Source organism: Parasteatoda tepidariorum, chromosome 5 (genome assembly GCF_982258835.1).
Source record: "Parasteatoda tepidariorum strain Cologne lab strain chromosome 5, Ptep-v5.0, whole genome shotgun sequence".
In the NCBI taxonomy this organism is placed as follows: Eukaryota; Metazoa; Arthropoda; class Arachnida; order Araneae; family Theridiidae; genus Parasteatoda; species Parasteatoda tepidariorum.
In genome coordinates, this window is record NC_141759.1 from 8,211,542 (window position 1) to 8,237,631 (window position 26,090).

At 30.1% G+C, this 26,090-nt stretch overlaps 2 protein-coding genes across 3 annotated transcripts in view; one reads left to right on the forward strand and one right to left on the reverse strand.

Annotated features, from left to right (window-relative positions):
* The window catches only part of LOC122271730 (uncharacterized), a 97,286-nt gene extending 93,025 nt beyond the window's left edge, over positions 1-4,261 (forward strand). For both annotated transcript variants that reach the window (XM_087163384.1, XM_087163385.1), the window contains exons 20-21: positions 717-787; positions 3,618-4,261. In XM_087163384.1, coding sequence (XP_087019510.1) covers positions 717-787; positions 3,618-3,634 — 88 coding nt within the window. In that variant the 3' untranslated portion in view covers positions 3,635-4,261. The remainder of the gene's footprint in view (positions 1-716; positions 788-3,617) is intronic.
* Positions 4,262-6,891: 2,630 nt separating this feature from the next.
* Positions 6,892-26,090, reverse strand: part of LOC107438357 (uncharacterized) — a 63,801-nt gene continuing 44,602 nt past the window's right edge. Inside the window, exons 26-40 of the mRNA XM_087162606.1 lie at positions 25,941-26,009; positions 25,716-25,784; positions 25,489-25,557; positions 25,263-25,331; positions 25,039-25,107; positions 24,818-24,886; positions 23,450-23,518; positions 23,227-23,295; positions 22,168-22,278; positions 18,279-18,383; positions 16,645-16,881; positions 13,941-14,007; positions 13,672-13,727; positions 12,808-12,898; positions 6,892-7,006 (exon numbers count right to left, since the gene is read on the reverse strand). Of these exons, the coding sequence (XP_087018732.1) occupies positions 6,937-7,006; positions 12,808-12,898; positions 13,672-13,727; positions 13,941-14,007; positions 16,645-16,881; positions 18,279-18,383; positions 22,168-22,278; positions 23,227-23,295; positions 23,450-23,518; positions 24,818-24,886; positions 25,039-25,107; positions 25,263-25,331; positions 25,489-25,557; positions 25,716-25,784; positions 25,941-26,009 (1,289 nt within the window). The 3' untranslated portion in view covers positions 6,892-6,936. The remainder of the gene's footprint in view (positions 7,007-12,807; positions 12,899-13,671; positions 13,728-13,940; positions 14,008-16,644; positions 16,882-18,278; positions 18,384-22,167; positions 22,279-23,226; positions 23,296-23,449; positions 23,519-24,817; positions 24,887-25,038; positions 25,108-25,262; positions 25,332-25,488; positions 25,558-25,715; positions 25,785-25,940; positions 26,010-26,090) is intronic.

Here is a 26,090-nt window from a genome sequence, read left to right on the forward strand (position 1 = left end):
TCGACTGATTTCTTTCAATTTTTTTATTTTGTCATGTAAAATTAGATACTTTAAGGCGACGTGAAAAATTGTATACCTAACTGTTTAAGTTTTTTTTTGGCTATTTTTAAATAAAATAATACAAAATAATAAATATATACTGAAATTTATTATTCTGCGTGGGTAAACTAATTTTATATTTTATCTTTGGGTAAACTAATTTTATAATTGTGTGCAAATATTTTTCAATTTGCTTCGAAAGTTCTCGAGCTATGGCAAAATTCGCGAAAAGTAAAATTCACTTTAATGAGTCCAAATTTTGAACCACTCTCCTGACCAAATTATCTGGACCATATTTCCATGATCGCAGCTACCCCTATATATGGGGGGAGGGTTTAGAAATCCGAGTCCGTTAAAAAAGGGTATGTTTATCCAGAGAAAATACGTTTTTATGTCTGATTTCAGAATTCAAAATATCATCTGCACTACTTAATTAGCATATTCGATGACCTCTAAAACCGTCAAGATTGATTCCTAAAACGTGATGATCCGATCATTAGATCAAAAGTTATTCAGGTTGATTGTTTTTTGTTTTTTTGGAGCACTGAACGCCTTTTGCATATCATAGTATTGATTTAAATTGAAAATCGGTAAACCGTTATTAACATTTTTTTTCGATTCATATGTTCGTTGTTTAAAATAAAACATTTATAATTCACATTATTTTTACTGTTTAGACTGAGGAAGAGATCTCATATGACAAGTAACTTAAATGATGCCAGTTCAACAATTGAATTAGAAGGTTTCAGTAAGTAAATAGTTATGTTGTTTTTAGAAATATCTAAAGCTTAATATAATTTATACTTAAAATATCTATACTAGCCTGTTACTTACCTAGGATTGAGAAGAAAATTTTAAAATTGTTAATTAAAAGTAAGTAATTTGTTTTCAAGAGAAGAAAAAATAATGCGAAAAAATTTAATGAGCCATTTGATTATTCTCATATCGGAAATAATTATTACCCATTGGCCAAATGGGTCTTGGTTTGGATTTGATGGCGTCCACATACTTATCAACTGTGTTCTGGAGTAATAGTAAACAGTGCGCATGCGTCCTCATTGCATGTGTTGCTATGGCGACCGCGGTTGTTTTTCTTTTCATTTTCACTAGCAGGAAATTTTTATGTATTTACGTATTAATAATTTAAAGTATTTTTATATTCTTTTTATTACACTGCTGGACAATTGCTAAGGACGGATCACAAATTGCAATGTAGCATAACATTAAGTGAGACATGAGGCCTAGTAGGATAAAATATAGTTGCTACACTGTTCAGACATTAGAATAAAGAATATTTATTGTTCTGGAAAGTACAAAAGCTATAAACATCTGAAAGAAAAAAAAATGTTCATTTGATGCTGCGTACGCAAAAATGGAACAACGCATCTAAATGTCAGTAGGCAACTTAAAGAAAAGTGTCAGTACGGGATATGTACACCGCGTGGAGTGTGATGCAACATTCTACACGTCGTATCATACCTTGCACAACATTATCCAGCACCTGTAGAGGCAATTTATCCCATTCCTCCGTCAGTGCACGGATGAGGGTGTTCTTGTTAGTCGGAGGATAGTTTCGACCAGCAAGTTGCCTCCCCAAAGCATCCCAAACATTTTCAATGGGGTTTAGATCTGGAGAACGTGATGGCCTTACGAGGCGTTGAGTACCCCCACTGTCTAGACAATCCTGAACAGCGAGTGTTCGATGACATGTTGCGTTGTCGTCCATAAAAGCAAATTAATCACCGACAGCACCATGGAAAAGACAAACATGAGGAAGTATAACTCCATCAATGCTTTGTTGGCCCGTCTTAGTCCCATTCGCAACCACATGTAGGCGCGTGCGGCCATTGATCATGATGCCGGCCCACACCATGACACTGCATGTCGGATATCGGTCCCTTTCCTGGATATTTTCTGGACGATAACCAGTACCACTCTCGCGCCTGATCAGTTGGCGTCTACAATCCGATGACAGACTGAACCTACTATCATCTGAGAATAGTACGCATGCCCAGTCCTGTTCAGTCCAATTGTGATGCTCACCACACCATTGCAAACGGGCAGTACGGTGCTGTCTGGTCAATGGGACACACACGCAACAGGTCTGCGGGAGTATAGTCCTCCTCCCCTCAAACGTCTGACAACAGTTTTTCGGGAGATTTGCTTTCCTGTGGCAGCAAGAAACTGATTTGCCACCTGCTGAGCTGTGGTGCGCCTGTTCCTTTTTGCTGATAGAACGATGTATCTGTCTTCTACAGGCATCGTACTTCTAACACTACCTCTCCCGTGCCGCCTACAACACATTCCAGTAGTTTTAAATGATTTCCACAGCCGTGAAACAACGCTGTGAGCGATATCGAGCTCCCTGGCAACATCTGTTATTTTTCGCCCTTCTTCGATCTTTCCAATAATTTGGCCACGCTTAAAATCATCTAAGTGATATCGGGAAGACATGCCGAAAATTTCAAGTTCGTCAACTAAATCGTAATCAACGTAATTTTCCACATTTTGCTTCCTTTCATTTTGAGGCTGCTATGGATGATAGTGTTATCCGTCCTTAGCAATTGTCCAGCAGTGTATTAACGTATGCTTACTGGTTTGACTGAGATTTGAATATAAATATGAATGCTGAAGAAGGAAAAGTATTTTGTGACGTCTTGAAACACGTACATATTCAGGATATGGAAATCAATCCGACGACAAACATCAATGGAGGACAGTTTTTGCAACCCATGATTTGAAATGTTACTGTGTTAAACGGAGTCAATCCAGAAAGAAAAAGTGTTTGATCAATGGGTAACCAGTGATCGTAGTAAGGCGTTCACAACTTATTTAATACTTAAAAATAATACAGGCAAGGACATGTAGGTCCACGTATGTGGTACATATAGCAAATTTTTTTAACGCCATTTTGTTTCAATAATTTTTCTTCTAATCTTTTCATTTTATTATTTTTAATTTTTATTCTTTTAATAAGTGAGAAAGCATTTAGTTTTATCGTGAGCTTACGTTTCTAAGTTATCACACTAATTACAACGTTGAGCTAATTTTTCCATCGCTTTCATTATCGTGCACACTCATCATTTTCATAATTCTTTTTCAAACGGGATTTTAACATATCAAACCTTACATTCGATCGGCCAAAAGGTGTGTCTTGTTCTGTAAAGCTGCAGACCGAAGTAGAATATTTTCTTTTGTTTAGTAAAACGAGATAAAACAAATCATTTTAATAATTCCTCCCGAGGGATTATAAATAATTGCAATTTATGCGAAATCGATGTCACTCAAGGTAATAGGGGAAGTGGTTAAACTGAAACCTGAAAATTCATTAAATCTTTAGTATGATTAATCATTACATCTTTTGGATGATAATTGTTTCAAAATAAGCTATTTAAATGAACTCTCTTTTTTTAATTAAATTCTCTTATTAAATAAGTAAAATGATAAAGAACTGAAACGATAAAAAAAACTAAAAACGAAATAAATAAATAAGAATTATCTAAGCAAATAAATAATAATTGCCTTTCGAGTGTTTATTTCTTACATTTTGTCAATGAAATGTCTTATTCAATTTTCAGCAACCTTTGAGAGTTGAAGATTGGACTGGTGGAATCAAGAAATTGCACATTTCTTTCATTTGCATGAACAAAAAAAAACATTTAAGATAAATAATCTCGATTTCATATTGATTGTATATTATTACTATATATTCATATAAACTTCACATCGTAACTTCAAATGCTCATCATAATATTCATAAGAAAACTTTATACATAACTACAGTTGCGTGTAAGTAAATGAACAAAAATTTTATTTTATATTTTAGATTTAATTTTTGATGCTATTGGAATATTGGAATTAAATATTATAAGAGTAGGTTAAAATTTATGTGAATAAAAACAAAATTTTTTATTAATGTTTAATTATGTTATCGAAATTGTTGTACTGTTTCTTAGTAAATGTGCTGTATCGTTATCGTTGCATTTTATAATGTTTAAGTTTTATTGAAAATTTTATTTAAAATATTACGTTTTATATTACCTTATTACGCTTTAGAAAAATTTACTTTAAATGTGTAAATTCACATTAATTCACACTGAATATGTTTTATTATAATTTTATTAAATTATTTATCATGTAAAATATTTACAAATACAATCTAAAAAAGTATATTTTTGTACCATTGTTGTCTTGGATTAATAAAATAAATATTTTGGTAAGCGTTTTACTCGTTGCTGTTTTTTATTAGCTTCTTGAATCAATTCCTTTTTAAAAGAGATTGTTCAACAAATGTCAACTAGGTACCAATTTTGACGCTCTTTGTGGAAGATATTTTCCTAAAGGTAGTGAAGTTTATGCTTGAACTTCAAATTACTGGTATAGTAAAATTTTTATCACTATTGATTTAAAATGTTTTTTAAATTTGTATCAGGAAACTTGATAATAATGCTGTGATGTTTTTAGTGATAACAAAATGAAACAAATTTATTCAAAATTAATATATTTTTTTATTTCCACGCCAATTATTTCCACGCAATAAGTATTTATTAAATGCAGTGGTCGGAAGTACAGCATTACATGAAGTGAAACCACTCTCGTTGTTACTTTTTCTCGTAGTTTGTAATGTTGTGAGATACAAAAAATTAGTAGTGTGTAGCGATTCCTGTCAGCTACTTTTAACATTAAATATGAAAAGTAACAGGGCTTTAAGGCAACTAATTTTTTGACTTTGATGGGTATAAATATTCGAGGGCTCGTCAATGGATGTACTGAAAATGATCCGCTAGCTGTAAGCTGAGCTTTAATAGAAATTACCTATTTAAAATCACGTATAAATATATAAACAAGCCATAACGACAAATAGTTAATTAATCATAATATAGGTAATGGAACGATTAAGGAAAATGTATAATTAATCACTTCATTTCTTCACTCTCGCATGCGAATGTTAACTTGTGAAACATTGATTATATTTCAGCGTATTTTAGTTGTACTTAATTTCATAGAGGAAATAGAGGGCATTAGACAAGTAAAAAAAATACAAGTTTGATAGCTTCTCCTTTCTTAAATTAAATATTTTCTGTAGAAAAAGGCGTAAAAGGGAAAAAAATTAAATAAAAAAATTCGAAAAAAAACCTTTTTTTGAAAACAAACTGACTTATGTAAATACGAATAAATAATTCTTAATTATTCCTCATTGTTTAACGTAAGACAATTTCTTATACCGAACCATTTTGAACATAGGTGCAAATTAAGATCTCTAGTAAAGATCTCCTCCTTAAAGTAGTTGTTATTGTTGTTAATTTACGTCGCACTAGAGCTGCACAATGGGCTATTGGCGACGGTCTGGGAAACATCCCGGAGGATGATCCGAAGACATGCCATCACAATTTTGATCCTCTGCGGAGGGGATGGCACCCCCGCTTCGGTAGCCCGACGACCTGCGCGCGAAGTCGAGCACTTTACGGTAGCACAGTTTAACGAGGACCAATACCGCACACCCTCGGTCCCTACGCAGACTGATCCAAGTGGTCACCCACCCGCACACTGACCGTAGCCAGTGATGCTTGACTTCGGTGATCTGCTGGGAACCCCTTAAAGTAGTGATGCAGTTACTAATTCCTAAGCAGTTTGCAATCACTGCATTTAAAAAGGTAGATGCAGTCATAGTTAAACATTTGTAACAAAGTAGTTTTAGTAAACTACAATAATAATGAAGTTTTTCTGACCCCTGATTAAATGTGTATAAAGGATAATGACACAACTAATTTTAGTCAAAAATTACGTTGAGTGACTAGTATTTGGTAAATTCCGATTTTTCTTCGGATTCAAATCTGAAGTTACTAGTGTTTTAATAAAAACCATAAAATTGGTGGTAAAGTTTCTGAAAAGGATGTTCGAAAACACATTGTTTAACTTATTAAATTGCTTTTTTTTGGAACTTTCCAATTTTTCTGACAAAAAAGCCATATTTTATTTATTTATTAATTCAGTTTTAAAGTGAAAAGTAAAGTAGCTAGCTTTCAAATATTCTTCAGAACCTTGCAGTCCTTTATTTGTTCCAGGATAACGACAACCCTTGAAAAAAATATTGACTAAATGTGTGTACAAGTTGGTACCAATGACATAACTAATTTTAGTCAAAAATTACGTTAAGTGACTAGTATTTGAGAAATTCAAAATTTTTTCCCTCAGATTCAAATCTATGGTTACTAAGGTTTAAGAAACTAAAATTGGGAATAAAGTTTCTGGAAAAGATGTTCGGAAACATATTTTTTAACTAATTCAATTGTTTTTTGAATAGAACTTTCCAATTTTTCAGACAAAAAAAGCGATACATTTATTTAATAAATTATTTCTAAATTTGAAAGTAAGGCAACGAACTTTCTAATATTCTTCAGAAACTTGCAGTTCTTAACTTGTCCCAGGATAACGATAACCCTCGAAAAAAATATTCATTAAATGTGTATAAGTTGATACCAATGACATAACAATCTTAGTCAAAAATTACGTCGAGTGACTAGCATTTGAGAAATTACAATTTTTCTTTTCTAGATTGAAATCTAGTTTTACTAGTGTTTTGGAAAAAATATGAAATTGGCGGTAAAGTTCCTGAAAAAGATGCTCGAAAGTTTACTGTTTAGTTTATTCAATTGTTTCCTGTCCAATTTTTTTCACAAGTAAAGCGATTCATTTATTTAATAATTTATTTCTAAATTGGAAAGTAAAGCAGTGAGCTTTCCAATACTCTTCAGAAACGTGCATTTCTTAACTTGTTCCAGGATAATGATAACCCTCGAAAAAAAAAAAATACATCTCTTAGCAACTATCGTCAAAGAAATGAAGGATAAAAAGCAAATTGCAAAATTTTATATATTTTTATTGTTAATGTTTAACTCAATTGGTCTCTGTTCTTTCATCATTTACCATGCTTTCCAAATCAGTGGCTGCAGCTTTCTTTTTCAATCTGCAAAAAAAAGAGAAAAAAAGAGAAGAAGAAAATAATAATTGTAGTTTAATATTCTCTCTTCAGGATTTTATATACTGAAAGACTACCAGTTATTTTTAATAACCACCTGGGGAACAAAAATAAAACAGCTGAATATATACTGTTGTAACGATGCCAACTCGCTCAGTCAACGCCTCCTATAACTGAAAGCTTCCACACGGTTTTTCGTAGGTAGTCCTATCACACCACTAAGAAGGTAATAAAGTTAACGAAAGAAGCATTTAATTCAAAATGTATAAAAAATAAGATAGTGGTAGCAAGTCTATGTCTAAAAATAAAACAGCTGAATATATACTGTTGTAACGATGCCAACTCGCTCAGCCAACGCCTCCTATAACTGAAAGCTTCCATACGGTTTTTCGTAGGTAGTCCTATCACACCACTAAGAAGGTAATAAAGTTAACGAAAGAAGCATTTAATTCAAAATATATAAAATATAAGATAGTGGTAGCAAGTCTATGTCTAAAAATAAAACAGCTGAATATATACTGTTGTAACGATGCCAACTCGCTCAGCCAACGCCTCCTATAACTAAAAGCTTCCATACGGTTTTTCGTAGGTAGTCCTATCACACCACTAAGAAGGTAATAAAGTTAACGAAAGAAGCATTTAATTCAAAATCTATAAAAAATAAGATAGTGGTAGCAAGTCTATGTCTAAAAATAAAACAGCTGAATATATACTGTTGTAACGATGCCAACTCGCTCAGCCAACGCCTCCTATAACTGAAAGCTTCCATACGGTTTTTCGTAGGTAGTCCTATCACACCACTAAGAAGGTAATAAAGTTAACGAATGAAGCATTTAATTCAAAATCTATAAAAAATAAGATAGCGGTAGCAAGTCTATGTCTAAAAATTTGTTCAAATTTTGTATATGATTGGTTTGTCTTATTTACTCGTCAACCACTACAAATTCTATTCTCAAATGTATATGATAAATTTCTAAGTATCATAAGAAATGAGGAGCTACCACATAAACTGCTAAATTCAAAATGTTATTACTATAAAGTTTTCGTAAATATCTAGATGTAAGGGATAGGGGTCGCTACACGGCCCAGGTACCCAATTTTTGTAAATAAAATAAAGTAATAAGAAATGAAACTTTATTTCTTTTATTCGTAGTTAATCTAACAGACGTTATTATTATATTCTGGAAGCTTTAGAAGTCAAATTTTTATTTTATTTACTTATTTTATTTATTCATTTGTTTTTTCCTCATTTTTTTGACATCGGAATAAAAAAAAGCATTTGAAATCAGGAACTACAATGTGTCTTGCATTGAATCAGCCTATTTTTAGTTATGAAGTTTAACATTAGTTATTTTGTAAAACATTTATCCGCAGCTTATAAAGTTTTTTGTAAGTTCTTCCAAAAAATGAAAAAAATGCTGTATTTTTGGATGCTAATTAGAACTCCTATAATTGTAGACTGATTATTGCTGAAAAAGCGGATTTTAGTTTAATGCAAATTAAATGTACCCGAACCGTGCCGGCTCAGGAGATAGAGCACTCGTCTTCCAATGAGTGACCCAGGGTCGAATCCCAAGATAAGAATTCTGCACCTGACTCAAAATAACATCAGTGGTAGACGAATTATGTGACGTGTGTGCCACTGAAAAACAAGAATCGCACCCTCTGCCTTAAATTCAATTGTATTCCCAAGCTGGCTTGCTGGTATGACAATTGGCAACAGAAACAAACAACAATAGCAATTTATAAAACGGTAAATTTTTTTACAAATAGTGGCGATAAATTCAATTTAAAACTAAATTTAAATATTCAAGAAATGTAAGGAAAGTACGCACTTTTCAACCAATTTAATAATAAAAATAAAATTAGCGAAACAATTCTAATGAAATTTGCAACTCGAAAGATAGAACTATTAAAATAATACCTAATTTAAAATTATAAATAAACATACAAATTTTTATTTGCAAAGCAACTTTGCAACAACAATTTAAGTATGAATTTGAATATATATGTATATATATATATATATATATATATATATATATCGAGAGGGAGATAAATAAACAATATATATGTATTCTTCTTTGTATTTTTAATATAATTTTAGGATCTTTTCGTATTTTATTTAAAAGAAACATTTAAAGTGGGAAATATTTTCTTTAAATTATTCTAATAATTTAGGAGCTAAATAAACAACAAATCGATCATATTTACACATTTTTTAATCATCAATTTGTGGTGGTAAGTTTAAAAATGTTTTTTAAACTTTAAATTGAAGACGGCTGAACAAGTTGGCAGTTAAGCATATGTATGCGCAAATCAAGGAAGTATGCATTAGGCTAACTACCAAGTATTGAACCTTCTGCAGTTCACCAAAGTAATTTATATGGTAACGCAGTTTTTAAAAATAAAGCGTGTTTCTATTTTAAATAAATTTACCATATATAAAACCTTCCTAATCTGTACAATAATTGGTTAACTCAAATGCATACATAAAAACTTTCGAATCCATTTGGAGAAAATCATGATCATTAAGTACCAATTTTGAAAAATTCAGAGTTGAGATGACCCGATAATTATCAAGACTGGTGGAATATAGCACGAAGTGATAGTTAATTTTTCTCAACACTACTGAAACATGTATGAATTTAACTTTCACTTGAATTCTGAACCTTTTAACAATCATATTCATATTTTTTTTTAATTGAATTCTTTTCTCATACATGCAATTGATAGAAACATTTGTATCTTTTTTAATGCCACTACCACTTCCGACACAGAAACATTTTTCATTTTGTAGCTATCTTTTAGCAAAATAACTTTCACCATAATTGTCAGGCTATGTGGTGTGCCAAGAGCTCTATGCTACTAGCAATTTACTATCGACTATTATTTACAATATTTGAATATGCGTTTCGCTCCGTTGAAAAAAAAGAAGTAATAAAAAAATAGTTGTGCATCCAGATTTTATTATATATATATAAGAACTGGATGAACAACTATTTTTTTATTACTTCTTTTTTTTAACGGAGAGAAACGCATATTCAAGTATTGTAAATAATAGTCGATAGTAAATTGCTAGTAGCATAGAGCTCTTGGCACACCACATAGCCTGACAATTATGGTGAAAGTTATTTTACTAAAAGATAGCTACAAAATGAAAAATGTTTATATATATATATATATATATATATATATATATATATATATATATATATATATATATATATATATATATATATATATATATATATATATATATATATATATATATATATATATATATAAATTATGATTTTCCCGACTCAGGGATGCTAACTGCTACGCTTTTTGACGTGTTTTTAAAAATTAGTAAACAGTAAAAATTGTAGAAACGGATAGTTACGCCTACTCTTTAAATGAGCAACCACGAAAAAAGTGCTGAGAATAGCACCACTAACCGATTCATCGAAGCTGTAATGTATTGGGAAGTCATGTAATTGGAAAAACTTAAGTTATTGAAGAGAATATTAACCGGTTAACGCCCAGCGTCATATATATAGGACAGTTCCTTTTTTCACAGACGTTCATTGTGATGGGAAACTTTTTTCAGAATTTTCATTTATCTGTGTGGATTAAAAGATTCTCAGATACCATAATTTATGAAAGATCTCTGACTAGATCTAGAATTAAAGGAGCAAGTACTTTTTGATCTATCAAAGACTTTTAGAATGCCCTAACAGCATACCTGCCAACTTTCACTTCTTCCGAGAATGGATTTTCAGAGTGGTTGTGAAACAATAAACGAAAAGCAATCTGACTCAAAATTATACTTATATTTTGCTCCCGTTGAAATTCGCTTGAGGAAAGATTATTATGCTTTGATATATTTATTCTTATTATTTATATGTAGTGGTGGTCAAACTCATTTATAATTATCATTATAATTCAAAAAGCTAATTGAAATAACATGAGTATTGCTACCACTTTAAATATGAAAATAAAATCTTCCGGAAGAGTTGGCAGGTATGCCCATATATGGCAGTACTTTTACTTTCGTTACTTGTACCGCCGGTACAAGTAAAAAGTATGTACTTTTACTTGTACTTCGTTACTTTTTAAATTTAGTACTTTTACTTGTACTTTCGTTACTTTTATAGGGAAAAAGTACAAGTATTTGTAACGGAAATATCGAATGAAATCGTTACTTTTTTCTGAAACTCGGTAAGCTTTCTAAAAATAAAAAAAATTAAATTAAATTTTAAAAAAAAATGCTTATGTTTTTTTTTCAATTTATAAAATTAATGTGCAATATATATGCATTCACAGCTAACTTCGTGTTTAAATACCTTCTGTTTCAACTTATACTGCACATTCAATTAATTTTTACTAGCTCAAAGATCACAAAGCTATCTGTAACCCCGTGTTTGCTTTGTTTATGTTTGTGCTTTTAAAACTCGTTTCTAAAGAGTAAAACAATTTTAAATCAATGGTAATTTAAATAAATAAAAATTACAAACAAAAAATTAAAATCAATAGATCAAATTTCTTTTTCGTGCAAATCCATAAAAAGTTTGATATTAAAATTATATTTGATTTTAAAATTATATTATACGATTATATAATAATATTCTTCCGAATTTAGAAATAAATTTATATCCATAACTTTTAAAATTAAAAATAATTAAATAAATAACAAAAATTTTGCAAAAATATTAAAGAACATAAGAATATAATTCAATAAAATTTAATGTTACTTTGAATTTTCGATTTCCAAGAAATGTACTTTTAAATCGTTACTTTTTTTGTTTAGTACTTGTACTTTTACTTATACTTTTTACTCGTTACTTTTTAAAATAAGAACTTTTTACTTTTTACTCGTTACTTTTTTTAAAAATACTTGTACTTTTACTCGTTACTTTTTAGAAGTAACTTTGCCATATATGGGTATGCCTAACAGTGAGGAAAACCAATTAATTTCGATAATATATTATACCACCTTTTCCATAAAACCACTTCTTGTATCATTTCAATATATAAAGTCGGGACAAAACGGGTTAAGGAGGAGGACTCCGTAGTCAAAAGAGAAAATCATAGCACTGGCTATGTGTCTGGTGAAGAACACTGTCCGCACTGTAGAGTATAAACTCATAAGGTCAATAATACAGATGTAAGTATTAGCGGAATTAATTTTTCCTTACAAACGAGCTATGCTGTTGCATTTTGTATGATACTTTGATTTGTTGATATGTAGTGGTGAAAAATTATTTCTAAAAATACTTAACTTAAAAAAACTTAATTTTGTTATCACTAGAAAATGCTTTTTTACAAATCGGAGCAAGTTGGCACCTCTGTGTCAGTTTAGTCGATTTTCATATTATATGATATATATATTATATGATATATATATTATTAAATATAGGTTTTTGTTATATTATATATATATATATGAGATTATATTATTTTACACTATATTTATATTATAGTTATTATCAGTTTCACATATAATAAACATAAATTACTAAGCTATTGTATACTACATCTTTTCAATGAATTTTCTACTACCTTAGAGATTTGCATCTTTTATATTTTTGTAAAAAGTAATATTCTAAAGTATATTCTTACTCTAAATGAAAGTTAAGAAAGCATATTTCAAAACAAAATAGATTCAAAACAAAAAATATTTTCTGATGAGTTTGAATTTTTTGCTGCTTTACTTTTATCTTCGGCAAATACTCGTATTTATTAGTAGTTCTTTTCCAAAGTTTTAAATAAATAGATTAGCAAAATCTTTAAGTAATTGCATGTACCTGAAATAAATTGCCATACATAGCATTCCAATGCTAAATATCAGTATGAAAACTACGCCAGTGATAATCAGAATAAAATATATTCCATCACCTAAAAATAAAAAATAGATACATAAATATAAGCTTTTTTTTATTAAATTAAAATAAGCAAAGTGTTATAAAACTAATCGTCATTACTGTAAAAGGTGATGTAACTTTAAAAAAAAAAATTGAAATATAGGGAGTAGACGCAATCTGGGAAATATGGTGCCAATAGTTTGGTCGGGGGGGGGGCAAAAGCTCGGACCCCTTAATGTTAATTTTACGTTTTGCGTATTTCACCGTATCTCGTAAACTTTTTAGCGAATTAAAAATTTATTGCACACATTTATGAGCTTTGTTTCTCCAAACATATACACCTTCAAAAATTAGTTTTAGTAAATATTTTTTTTATTATTTTATTATTATTTATTTTATTATTATTTTATTAATTAATAGAGAAAAAATAATGAATAGTAAGGTATACAATTTTTACATTATTTTAAAGAACGTAATTTTACATGAAAAAATAGAAAATTTGTTGTAAAAATTCATCAAATAGTTTTTGAGGAATCGAATTTTAATTATGCAACTTTTTATTCATCAATTCGTTTAGTTAATTTCTCAATTAATCAGTATATTTGAGATAGACCCCAAGAACCATTAATTTGAGTCCAAAAGCGGTGAGATGATTAAAGTTATTGATGTTATTAGATCAGAAGTTATTGATGATGGTCCGTTTTTTTTTCTTCGTTGCTCACTGTATTGTTAAATAAATATTTATAACTAAAATTAAATTGTTAAATAAATATTTATAACTCAGAAGCAATGTTTTATGTTACTTACGTTTGCTAGGTGCAATTTTGCTATCACAGTATTTTCCTTCAAAGCCAGATTCACACCTTAAAGGAAAAACATTTAAAAAATTATAATTTGCTAAATGTATTTAGTCTATTTACATTATTAATTTTATATATAAGCTCACACGACTACATTTATTTTATTAGTTTATGTACACATTAAAAAATGGCAATAGTTCTTAAGCAATACGAATTTATTTAATAGTTCTTTTTCCTTATTGCTCAGAAAATATTAGGAATATCAGGCAGATTTACCTGCATTTGAAATCTTCCCCAAATATCTCGCAGCGACCATGAATACATTTATCTGGAGTGCAGATATCTGAAATTTAATAAATAAATTATTAAAATATCTACGATTCGACTATTTAATTATGATTTTTTTTCGAGACGCAAAATGATTTTAGACAAATAAAAAGTGAAATTTAAATTAAGACATTTTTTAAAAAAAAATATTTCCAAACATTCAACTTTATCTTAAAAACAATACCAAAATTTCAAACTTTCTAAATGCCCTTTAACTTCTTGTATATCAGAAAGACTTTATATCTCCCGGCCTAATTTCCACTGTCACTGAAAACAAGAATCGGGATTATTTGACTAAATGAATCTTCTTTTAACAAAAACCACGGTAGATAAATATTCCCTTTCTTAATTTTTTTTTATACTGAAGAAATAAACTGTCCTTTAATAATGATATTATTAATTACTAGTCCTAGTCTATCACATTTATCATGATGTTGTTTATACTGTGGATTGAAAGCAGTGGTTGGAAGTAGCAAAACTACTGCAGTTGCTACTTTTTTCCGTAGTTTGTAGTGTACTGCGCTACTTTTTAGTAGTCCAGTAAGTCGTACAAAAAACAGTAGTTTGTAGCAATTCCTGGCAAACTACTTTTAACGTAAGTTAAATAAAGAAAGAATGTTTAGAAGCAAGGAAAAAAATCGAAACTGATTGGAGCAAGTTCTTCGCATGCCCAAATGAGAATGCCACTGTAGCCGATCTTTAATAAGATCTACGTCTGATGCTTAGAAAAATCGGTCGATTAATTCTGCGGAATCAAAATGTAAATATCTGACTTTCTTCTATTTTACAGTAAAGTATGTTTTTTGAGTCTGATTTCGTAACTTAAAATAACGTCTGCATTAATTAATTAGCATATTTGCGGTCGCCACCTCAAACTATTAAGATTGAGGCCTAGAAGGTGAAGATCCGATCTTTAGATAAAAAGTTATTCTGGTTTGTCCACTATTTGTTTTTCGCTCTGTACTTTATTTCTTGGACGATATATAAAACCATTGATCACTTTTATCACAGATATTTGATAATTTCCTAGCATTTTTTAAATCATTGCCAAGAAAAGAATAGAACTGAAAGTTAAAAGAACAAATTAGTAAAGAGTGTTTTAGAATGAAAAACTGTTTCATATCCAAGCACATTTTTCAGTCATAACAATTATGAATATTGGTGAACATTAAGTTCGCCAGTTGCGTCTGTCTTCCAAAAGAAGCGTTGTAGTTGACAGACAGAGATGCTTTTGAAGATTACTAGAAATTTACTAAATCAAATAAAGTTAAAATAAAAAAAAAGAAGTGGTAGTTAAGAATACTTTATTTCTTCCAAATTTAAAAAAGAATCGAAGCACTCTTGTAGCCAATTCACAATTCTTTCTTTCTTTATTTATTTATAAAAAATTGGGCACCTGGGCCGCGCAGAAGGCCCATATCCCATACATCATGAAATAGTATAAAAAGTTAAAATAAAATACAGTTTGAGTTCAGCAGTCTATGGGGTACAGGGAGACAAGCACCTTGCTTGTACAATTCACAATTAAGTACTTACAGTAGTAAATAAATCACGAATTTTCATTTATTGGCTGCTGGTGAATGAAAGTGAAAGGACAAAATTTGTGATGCTGTCGTATCTGTGCATATTACAGGAATGCCACAAGCGACTAAAAATGTTAAAAGAGGTAGAAACTCAATTCATTTTATTTATCTATTATCTCTTTAATTAGTTAATCGTAACTACACTAAGACTAACATTTCAAATTATTAGTATTTAAAGCCAAAATACTCTTTGCATTCACTTTCAAAACTAAATTGAAAAATAAAATTTCTTAAAATTTGATAATTTTAATCTCTTTTAATGATATTTGGAATTTTCTTAACCACCCTTTTTTTGTTGCACTTTTTGTCAATCGGGGCAACCCTGATATTAGTAAGTCATCAGATTTTAAACGAAAGCTGATTTACTTAACTTATTTATTATTATTATCTATGTTATTATCTATGCATAATCGCTTCTGGCATTCCTGTAATTAGTGTAATTTCTTATTTTCTCAAAGTGCAGTTGTGGTTTCATATCTAAAGGAAGTGTTTGTCTTTTTGGGGAAGTAGATTTGTTTTATTTATTCATAATATATATTCTGTACGCTAAATGTATTTGCTCTATCGTATTTAAATGGTTTATGCAAAAAAGAAGGCCCTATGCCAAACATTTGGCACCTCGCCAAATGCGATAAAATCGTTAATTTGGCTAATAAAAATGTGCTTTGGCTAAAATATTGGTGACTGATTTTTTTCCACTGAAAAGAAAAAAATACATTTAACTCGATCCACAAAATTACGTCGAAATAAATTTTCTAACAAATCAGTATTTTTTTTCGATTACAGTCATTTTTGGTAGATGCGCCACATAACCAATTAGAATTGGGTCCTAATAATACAAGCCTGAAACAAACTACCGTAAAATATTTTTCTGTGGTAAAAATATTAATCACAGAAAATTTTTAGGATTTGCATTTGGCAAAGACGTTTGAAATTTGGAGAATACTTTTGATATTTGGCTAATTTACTGGCTAATAATTTGAAATCCATCACGCAAGCCCCGCAAAACGTAATAATTATATAATACTTGCTGTCTCAATCAACAATGCTATTTAGTGTTAATTCCTTACTTTCACAAAGTCCAGTAACACCTTCCCTGTCAGAAGGACATTCACAAGATGGCAAACCGTCTTTAATGACGCATATGGCTCCATATCGTTGGCATACATCATTGAAATGATCACAGATATCATTGATCTCGCACCTATCTCCGCTGTAGTCTGCCCTGCACTCACAAAATCCAACTCTTCCATAACTGATCTTGCAGATTCCACCATTCAGACACTCTCTGTCGTATTTACATGTTTCTAAATTAAATAAAAAAAATTATCAAAATGTATACCTAATTACATTTAATAAGCAATACTTTGTTAGCATTATATGAGGTATGAGAGCTATATTGATATTAACTCAAAATATATATTTTTATATTTTTAATTCTTCTTAAATGTATGTGCATGCGTGCAAGTGACGATTATCGAAACGAATAATCAATGGTATGATACGGCATCGTCTTAATTAACCGTATGATAATACATCGTCTTGAATGACCGTATGCCCCTCCATGTTTTCGAAACGGACACTAAGTTTAGTAAGAGTATAAATGTATGTTCTTAAAACCTTAGAAGTTGGTTTTAGTTTATTTTATTCTATTTATTTAATTATTTTTCGCTTTAGAGTTGGTACTGATTGACGATAACAGAGTGATCAGTTGATCACACAAGCCTCATCACATCAAGGATTTTCTTAAATGTTTGGATTGGATTGACTAGCCCAATCTCCAGACCTTAATATAATACCGAATGCTTAAAGATACTTTAGCAGACACTTTAGAGAATAGAGCCTTTCTCTATGGCCGGTAGCATGAGTTATATCAAGGGTCTCTTCGCGTCTGGGGTGTTTTTATTTCATGTTCCTATTTCAGTGCAAGGCGATTTGATTGACTACATGAAAATTTTTGTTACAAATGCATCGTAGCTAAGGCTGGACACATTTCTTAACAGAACCCTTTTTTAATGTTTAAAACATGAGACGTGGTCTCTCAGGGGATACGACGTTCGCCTTCCAATGAGGTGAACCGGGGTCAAATCCCTGCGATGGCTAGTCTGAACGGATTCCTCAATCGGCTCGCACTAACCACAGTGCTAACGTAAAGTATCCTCAGTGATAGACGGAGCATGTGTTAGAGTCTTTTTGCAATCAGGCTAAACGTGAGAGGTTTTCCTATCGATGTTACACGAATATGGGTTAGTCCAATCAAAAAATTCCTCCAAGAAGGAAAATTTGTGGTACTAGTTCCATGAATTCTCCTGTCTTCTGGATTGGGTTCGAAATAACAAGGTTACGGAGTTGACCATTAGTACTCGTTATCCCGAAACTGGATCTGCTGTTCTACGCTGAGCGTTATTAAATATAAAATAAAATGTTTCAAACATATTTCATCTCCGAAATTGTTTTTTTTCAAACAAATAATTTTTCTTCCGAATGTGCTTTTTTGTTGCAAGTTTTTGATTGCTTTTAAATATATGTAAATTTTTATCACAAAAATAATAAGGAACTGTTTGGAGAACATTTCCTCCAAATTTCTTGTTTTTGTGAAAATATTACATTTTAACGTCTAAAAATGTCGTTAAAAAAATAGTAATGGGAATCTGAAAATGTATACTAAGAATTGTGATAATGGTACACCTGATATATTAAATACCTCTGCATGCTTCTTGGTATTGAGCATAACCCTCTTTGCATAAGCACTTCTTCTCCTTACTTTTATCAAAGAAGCATCCAAATGATTTTTCGCCGCAATAACAATCTAAGAAAGAAGATATATGCTTTGATTTACTCTTCATATAGTATATCGGAAAATTATATTCTTTGCAAACAGAATGATGCATGCAATTGAAAAAAAAACAAACTTAACGATAGATTTCGAGAAAAAGCGGCATGGCAGCGATTTTCTTTCTATTTCTAACGCTAAAATAGAATTCCAAAATTTGGTTTTTGAAAAAGAAAATTGCAAATAGTAGGTTATCATATAAAAATTCAAAACATAAAAAAAAAAAATCCAATATTGATATTTTTGTAGCTTACGTTCAATTTTATATTGCACGGTAGAATAAACGTCTTAAAGCGACACAATGTTCTTCGTTCTATACTTCCAACTTCTCCGTAATCATGGTTTGGGAAAATCTTACGTTTTTCCCCACGGAACTACATTTCAATGAGTAATTGAAATATTCGGGCGTGGGAAAAAAACAAAACAAGACTTGCTGAAGCCATGATAACGGAGAAGGGATAGTAAAGAGAATGGACAAACAGCGTAACTCTAAGACGGTTCTTAAATTTACAAATAAATATACACAACTTAAAAATTGCTACGAAACTTTTTTTTCTTGTTACCTTTTTACATACAAGTATTTTTATGCTTTAGAAATTGAAACTACGAAGGAGATGAACAATCAAAAAAAATTTTCGTGAATTATGAAGAAATTCATTTGAAATATATATATAAAAGTTTAATGACAAATCTTTTTATTAATATATATATATTCAAATTCATACTTAAATTGTTGTTGCAAAGTTGCTTTGCAAATAAAAATTTGTATGTTTATTTATAATTTTATATATATTTATATATATATATATATATATATATATATATATATATATATATATATATATATATATATATATATATATATATATATATATATATATATATATATATATATATATATATATATATATATATATATATATATATATATATATTTATTTATTTGCATGAATTGCCAACTGTGCAAAACTTTTTCTTATGATCTTTATTTCTATTTTACCAGTTCTGATATACAAACATATTTTCTGAAAAAGTATCCTGACCGAAAGTGTCACGGTAGACAGTATAGAAAGACTTCGTTATGCTTCAATACTTTCTGGTAAAGAAATAAATTATTCAGTTATTGATTTACCAAACTTTACAATCATAATGCTTTGACACAGAATAATTTTCATAATTACATAAACAAGGGAATGCAAAAAAAAAGATAGTTTTTATTGGAACTTAAAAGAAGTCTCACTCTAACTTACTGGAACATTTTGAATAATTCCTCCATAAATATTCTTAATAATTTGTACCTTTAATATCACAAGTAATAGTTTTTAAATGCTTAGTAACAATTTAAAAATCTTGCTTTTCTATCACCGGAAGTAATAGGAAAATAATTTATTAGACAGAAAAAAAGTTATAAAAACAATAAGAAATGGGATGGAATTCAAACATCAAAATAAAAAAATGGAATTAGTAACGGGACTGAATCGGGTCGAGGCTGAAATTGTAATTGAAACGAAGCAACCGGAGCAAAAGGAAAGGAACAAAATGTTATGAACCGAATGAATACATCCGTGTGTAATGAGATGATGGTAGAGAAAATTCTTTCATGGATCCTGGTTTGAAAAACAAAATAATTTCTATTGCTCTAACAACTGCCACTGGCTACAGCTGATTGCAAGCAATTTTTTCCCACTCAAAGTAAAATAAATCTTAAAAGTGAGATCCTTTTCATGTCAGGCATGAAAGTGCCACGAATTTTTGAACAAGCCGTAAAATTGCGGAAAAAAATGAATAAAATTTAAGTTCAATAATTGTTTCGAGCTTTTGCTTTTAAAATACTTTTTTTACATTACATATAGTGTTAAAATAATTAGAAATAATGTGTAAAAATGGTTTGAGTTATGTATGTTAGAATATTTATGCGTTAAAAAGTGGTGAATATATACAAGCATATAATCTTTCCTTTTAATTTTACTCTTGTATTTTGAATCAAACTCCTCAAAAATTAATAGAGGAATGAAACTATTCTTCAAAATTTCTTCAATTAAACTACTCTGATGACCTCATCGTTATTCGATGGTTTCGATTTTAATAAACGGCTGATTCCTTTAACTGAATAACTACATCAACATTAAGTGTAAAATAGTCAGTAGTTTTTCTCACCATTACGTGAAATATGTTACAGGATTGATTAAAGAAATTTTGCGTAAATTCAAGAAGATTAATTATTTCAACATGAAGAGAAGATAAAAGTAAACAAGAAACCTGAAAATTCTTCTTTGTAAATGTAAAAGTCTGAAAAAGTTTTAAAAAAATTGCTATTTATTTGCATTTACTCTACTTTTCAATTGCAACTATGAAATATCATTGGCAAAAATTGTAAAAGTTATCAAGTATTCAAATTCCAAACTTGATCTCTCTATAAAAATAGTGAAAAATAATTTGTCGTTAAAGTGAGTGTTAAAAAATAACCTAGTATTGATATTCAATACTTGAAAACGTTCAGATTCTTAGAAAACAAACGTAAAACATTGTCCTCGGCATTTCCAACCTTCTAAGTCGAAGGCTCTATCTCTGTCTTTCGCTTAAGGCTCTATCTTTGAAGGCTCAATGCTTTCAATAAAGTTTAATAGAAAACCGAGATTTTTTTAATTTTATTTTGATAGTAACAGAAAAAGATAGTAATATTTCTTTCTGCCTGGCTATTACTTGATGATTTCTATAAAGCGCAAGTATTGTGCTGAATTCCATTTCATCTTAAGAATTGTTAATATTTTTCAGTAACTAACTGTAGACTGCTTACACTGGCTAGGGTAATTGGAAGATCAAATCTGGGAAGTCCGTCTCTTGCACAATCGATATAGGCATAAGTAGTAATAGTTTTAATAGTATAAGCTTCAAGCCATTTAGAATGAGCCATAAACTGTTGCGAAAAAATAATGTTTGAAAAATGGTAAAACAAATATGTTTCCAAGGAGATGATGAATATACTTGAACTGGATTTGATTCTCGTTGAATTTTCACACAGTCAACACAATTACGTGGGAGTTTCTAATATCTTTGAAAATATTGTTCCATTACATGCATGAATGAGCAATAACTTTCATTTTAATCACTCGCAATTCTAAATGCCTTTAAAAAGTTCTAGTAAAAGTGTTTCAAAATTTCCTTGGTGTAAGAACCTTCTAAAAATAAAGTATGCGATTCCATTATAACCGCATGCATTTTTTTATAAGATTCCTCTTGCCGGACTAGATGAGATTTTCGGGGTTTTCTTCGTGTATAATGCTAAGGCAAATTATTTCCATAAAATAGTTCCCTATGATAAGTAGTTTGCCCAAATTCTCCATCCAAGTGTTCTTTAACCAAGATCTGCTTTTTATTCAAATTAACAAGACGTATATGTCTCTGTTGTTAGCTTAAGGAACAGTCGTTACCTTTTTGCTTTAAAAAAAAAGAAAGCTCTCTTCACTTAAAGTATAAAAGAATACAAAAAAATCTAAAAATTCAGCGATTCATTGTATTTTTTTTCTTATAGAAAAACATTAAAAGAAAAACATTTAATTATGTTATCTATAGCATTCTAAAGTGAAAGAGATGTCAAACTGAGAAACTACATTTCATAAAATCAAACGATTATTGACATAAACAAAGTAACATGTAGAGAGTTACATATTTGAGAGCAAATGAAGACTACCCAATATTTGTTCAGCCTTGAAATTTACGAAATGCGTATTTAAACTGAATAGAAATTTAAGAAACTTACCAATACATGTATGGAACAACTGAGAATACCCAACGTCGCATATACACATCTTCTTTCCTTCATTATCTAAATAGCATGCAATTGAATGTTTGCCACAGTCACAAACGATAGCTGAAATAATGCAAAAAAGTGCTGAACTCAGTTTTTCACTTAATGTACAAAATGATGTTAAAAAAAGTAATTTTTAAAGTAACCCTTTTTCTATCTAATTAAGAGACTCCCCATTCCAGTTGCCTGGAATACTCTCAGTAGCTATGGCTACTCTCGACAGCTCGATAGGTATGGCTAACATCTCGAATGGCGAAAGTAGTGTAAAATTAAATGCATTTTTTTTCTCGCGTAGCTACAAATGACTCCAGACTCTGTAGTCATAGGAGTTCTTTTCCAAGACAAAGAGCTTCATGTTTAGGAGTAGGAAAAGAGTGTCGGTTATATTATTTACATGATGGCAAAAAATTACAAAAGCATACACAATTATTGTAAAGTTTTTTTATATGTAACAATGAACACTCTAAAAATCATAGAAAAAATAATATATGTAACATACACACATAATTTCAAAGAGGCTACATTAGGTATTAAATAGGTGGTGTAAATATAGCATAAAATTTTCTGTTAAAGGCAGAAGCTCAATATATCCAAATAAATATATTACCTGGCATTTTATGCCCTATTCTCACAAAAAAAAATTTCTTTTTGAAAAAACAAAAGGTTTTAAAGAAAGTTTCAGGAAAACCAAATAAAAAACAAATATTGGATTCAAATATGACAAGTAAGGTAGCCACTCTTATGCTGAAAGTCAATCACAAAAATGTGCTTCCATAAGACTTTCTACCTGTACTACAAATAGCTTTAGTACAATCGGAGATTCCTGAACTATCGGTGGAAGCTAGCTACTCAGTTCCAGCAGAATTATTAATTTTATCATTATAGAAACATATGTAACTAACGCTATTGAACTAAATAAAAAAAACACAAAAACGAATCATTATGAATACAAGTATGAAAATTTGTTGAATTATTAAAAATTTTATTTTTAATTTCAGTAAGTCTTTCTACCTGTGCTAAAAGTAGGATCTGTCCAATCTGTGGTTGATGAAATGTCGGTGGAATATGGCTGCTCAGTTTCTGAAAAATTAAAAATTTTATCGCTATAGAAGTATACATATCTATCGCAACTGAACTGAAGAAAACAAAACACAAAAAAATAATTATAAATAGCTATAATCATTATTTTGAATAACGAACAATTTTATTTTTTAATTTCATCAAGTCTTTCTACCTGTACTTAAAGTAGGATCAGTCCAATCTGTGGTTGATAAAATGTCGGTGGTATATGGCTGCTCAGTTTCTGAAAAATTAAAAATTTTATCACTATAGAAGCATACATAACTATCGCAGCTCAAGTGAAGAGAGCAAAACACAAAAAAGAATAATTATATATAGCTATAATTAAATACTTTGAATTACAAACAAATTTATTTTTATTTTCATTAAGTCCTTTTACCTGTGCTAAAAGTAGGATCTATCCAGTCTGTGGTTGATAAAATGTCGGTGGTATATGGCTGCTCAGTTTTTGAAAAATTAAAAATTTTATCACTATAGAAGCATACATAACTATCGCAGCTGAAGTGAAGAAAGCAAAACACAAAAAAGAATAATTATATACTAGGAGGCTTCGCCCCCTGCTCGCTGGCGCTCGCCAACCCTCGGAACTGCTTTCGCAGTTCATTTCGGATTGCTTCGCAATCCGATGCTCGCTTTACTCGCTCATTGGATACGTTCTTAACGTCTAGCTTTTGTATACTTTTTTGAACACTGAAGTTCCGAAAACTTTTCACTGTAGAAAATTTTAAACCTGTGCATTTCAATATTAATTTGAAATTCCAATTAGTTCACATATTTTTCTTAATCACACTATTCTAAATTTCAGTTGTTGAGAAAAGTAACTGTTGTAAGTTTTGTTTTAAAGTCTTTCCCACCAGAGGGCTAAAATAATGTGTTGTAAAACAATATGAAATAGTACTGAACGCCGGATGTAAAGCTTCGGCTTCGATGAAGACAATTTTGTGAGAAATTTTTTGATAATTCGATGAGAATTCACCCGATTAGACATATGATTCTCACTACGTGCTCTTGCGAGCCGAAGCCTATCGATTAAAAATGAAAACTGTTGCCAGCGCGAGAAGAGAAATATCATCGGTTTTATTGATATATACGTACGTATTAGCGTTTTAAATAATATAGATTCAAAATAAAATAGCAATAGCATAACACTTCTCATTTCTGCCAATGAAAAGGAACTATTTCAATACTCATAACCATCCAACCGTTTTTTTCTCGGTGATAATCGGAGATAGATAGACATATGATGCTCACTACGTGCTCTTGCGCGCCGAAGCCTATCAATTAAAACGTATTAGCGTTTTATATAACATGGATTAGCCATATGATGCTCACTACGTGCTCTTGCGCGCCGAATCCAATCAATTAAAAATGAAAACTGTTGCCAGCGCGAGAAAAAAAAATATCATCGGTTTTATTGATACATACATACGTAACGTATTAGCGTTTTATATAATATAGATAGCTATAATTAATTACTTTGAATTACAAACAAATTTATTTTAATTTCATTAAGTCCTTTTACCTGTGCTAAAAGTAGGATCTATCCAGTCTGTGGTTGATGAAATGTCGGTGGTATATGGCTGCTCAGTTTCTGCAAAATTATAAATTTTATCACTATAGAAGTAAACATAACTATCGCAACTGAACTGAAGAAAACAAAACACAAAAAAATAATTAAAAATAGCTATAATTATTATTTGAATTACGAACAATTTTATTTCTTTATTTTATAAAATCTACTACCTGTGATTAAAGTAAGATCTGTCCAATCTGTGGTTGATGAAATGTCGGTGGTATATGGCTGCTCACTTTCTGCAAAATTATAAATATCATCACTATAGAAGTATACATAACTATCGCAACTGAACTGAAGAAAACAAAATACCAAAAGGAATCATTATAAATAGCTATATTTTATTACTTTGAATTGCGAAAAATTTTATTTTTTTTTAATTAAGTCCTTCTACCTGTACTAAAAGTAGGATCTGTCCAATCTGTGGATTCTGAACTATCAGTGGAATAAGGCTGCTCAGTTTCTGCAAAATTATAAATAGCATCACTATAGAAGTATACATAACTATCGCAACTGAACTGAAGAAAGCAAAATACCAAAAGGAATCATTATAAATAGCTATATTTTATTACTTTGAATTGCGAATAATTTTATTTTTTTATTTAATTAAGTCCTTCTACCTGTACTAAAAGTAGGATCTGTCCAATCTGTGGATTCTGAACTATCGGTGGAATAAGGCTGCTCAGTTTCTGCAAAATTATAAATATCATCACTATAGAAGTATACATAACTATCGCAACTGAACTGAAGAAAACAAAATACCAAAAGGAATCATTATAAATAGCTATATTTTAATACTTTGAATTACGAATAATTTTATTTTTTTTATTTATTTAAGTCTTTCTACCTGAACTAAAAGTAGGATCTGTCCAATCTGTGGATTCTGAACTATCGGTGGAATACGGCTGCCTAGTTTCTGCAAAATTATAAATATCACCACTATAGAAGTATACATAACTATCGCAACTGAACTGAAGAAAACAAAATACCAAAAGGAATCATTATAAATAGCTATATTTTATTACTTTGAATTGCGAATAATTTTAACTTTTATTTATTTAAGTCTTTCTACCTGTACTAAAAGTAGGATCTGTCCAATCTGTGGATTCTGAACTATCGGTGGAATACGGCTGCTCAGTTTCTGCAAAATTATAAATATCATCACTATAGAAGTATACATAACTATCGCAACTGAACTGAAGAAAACAAAATACAAAAAGGA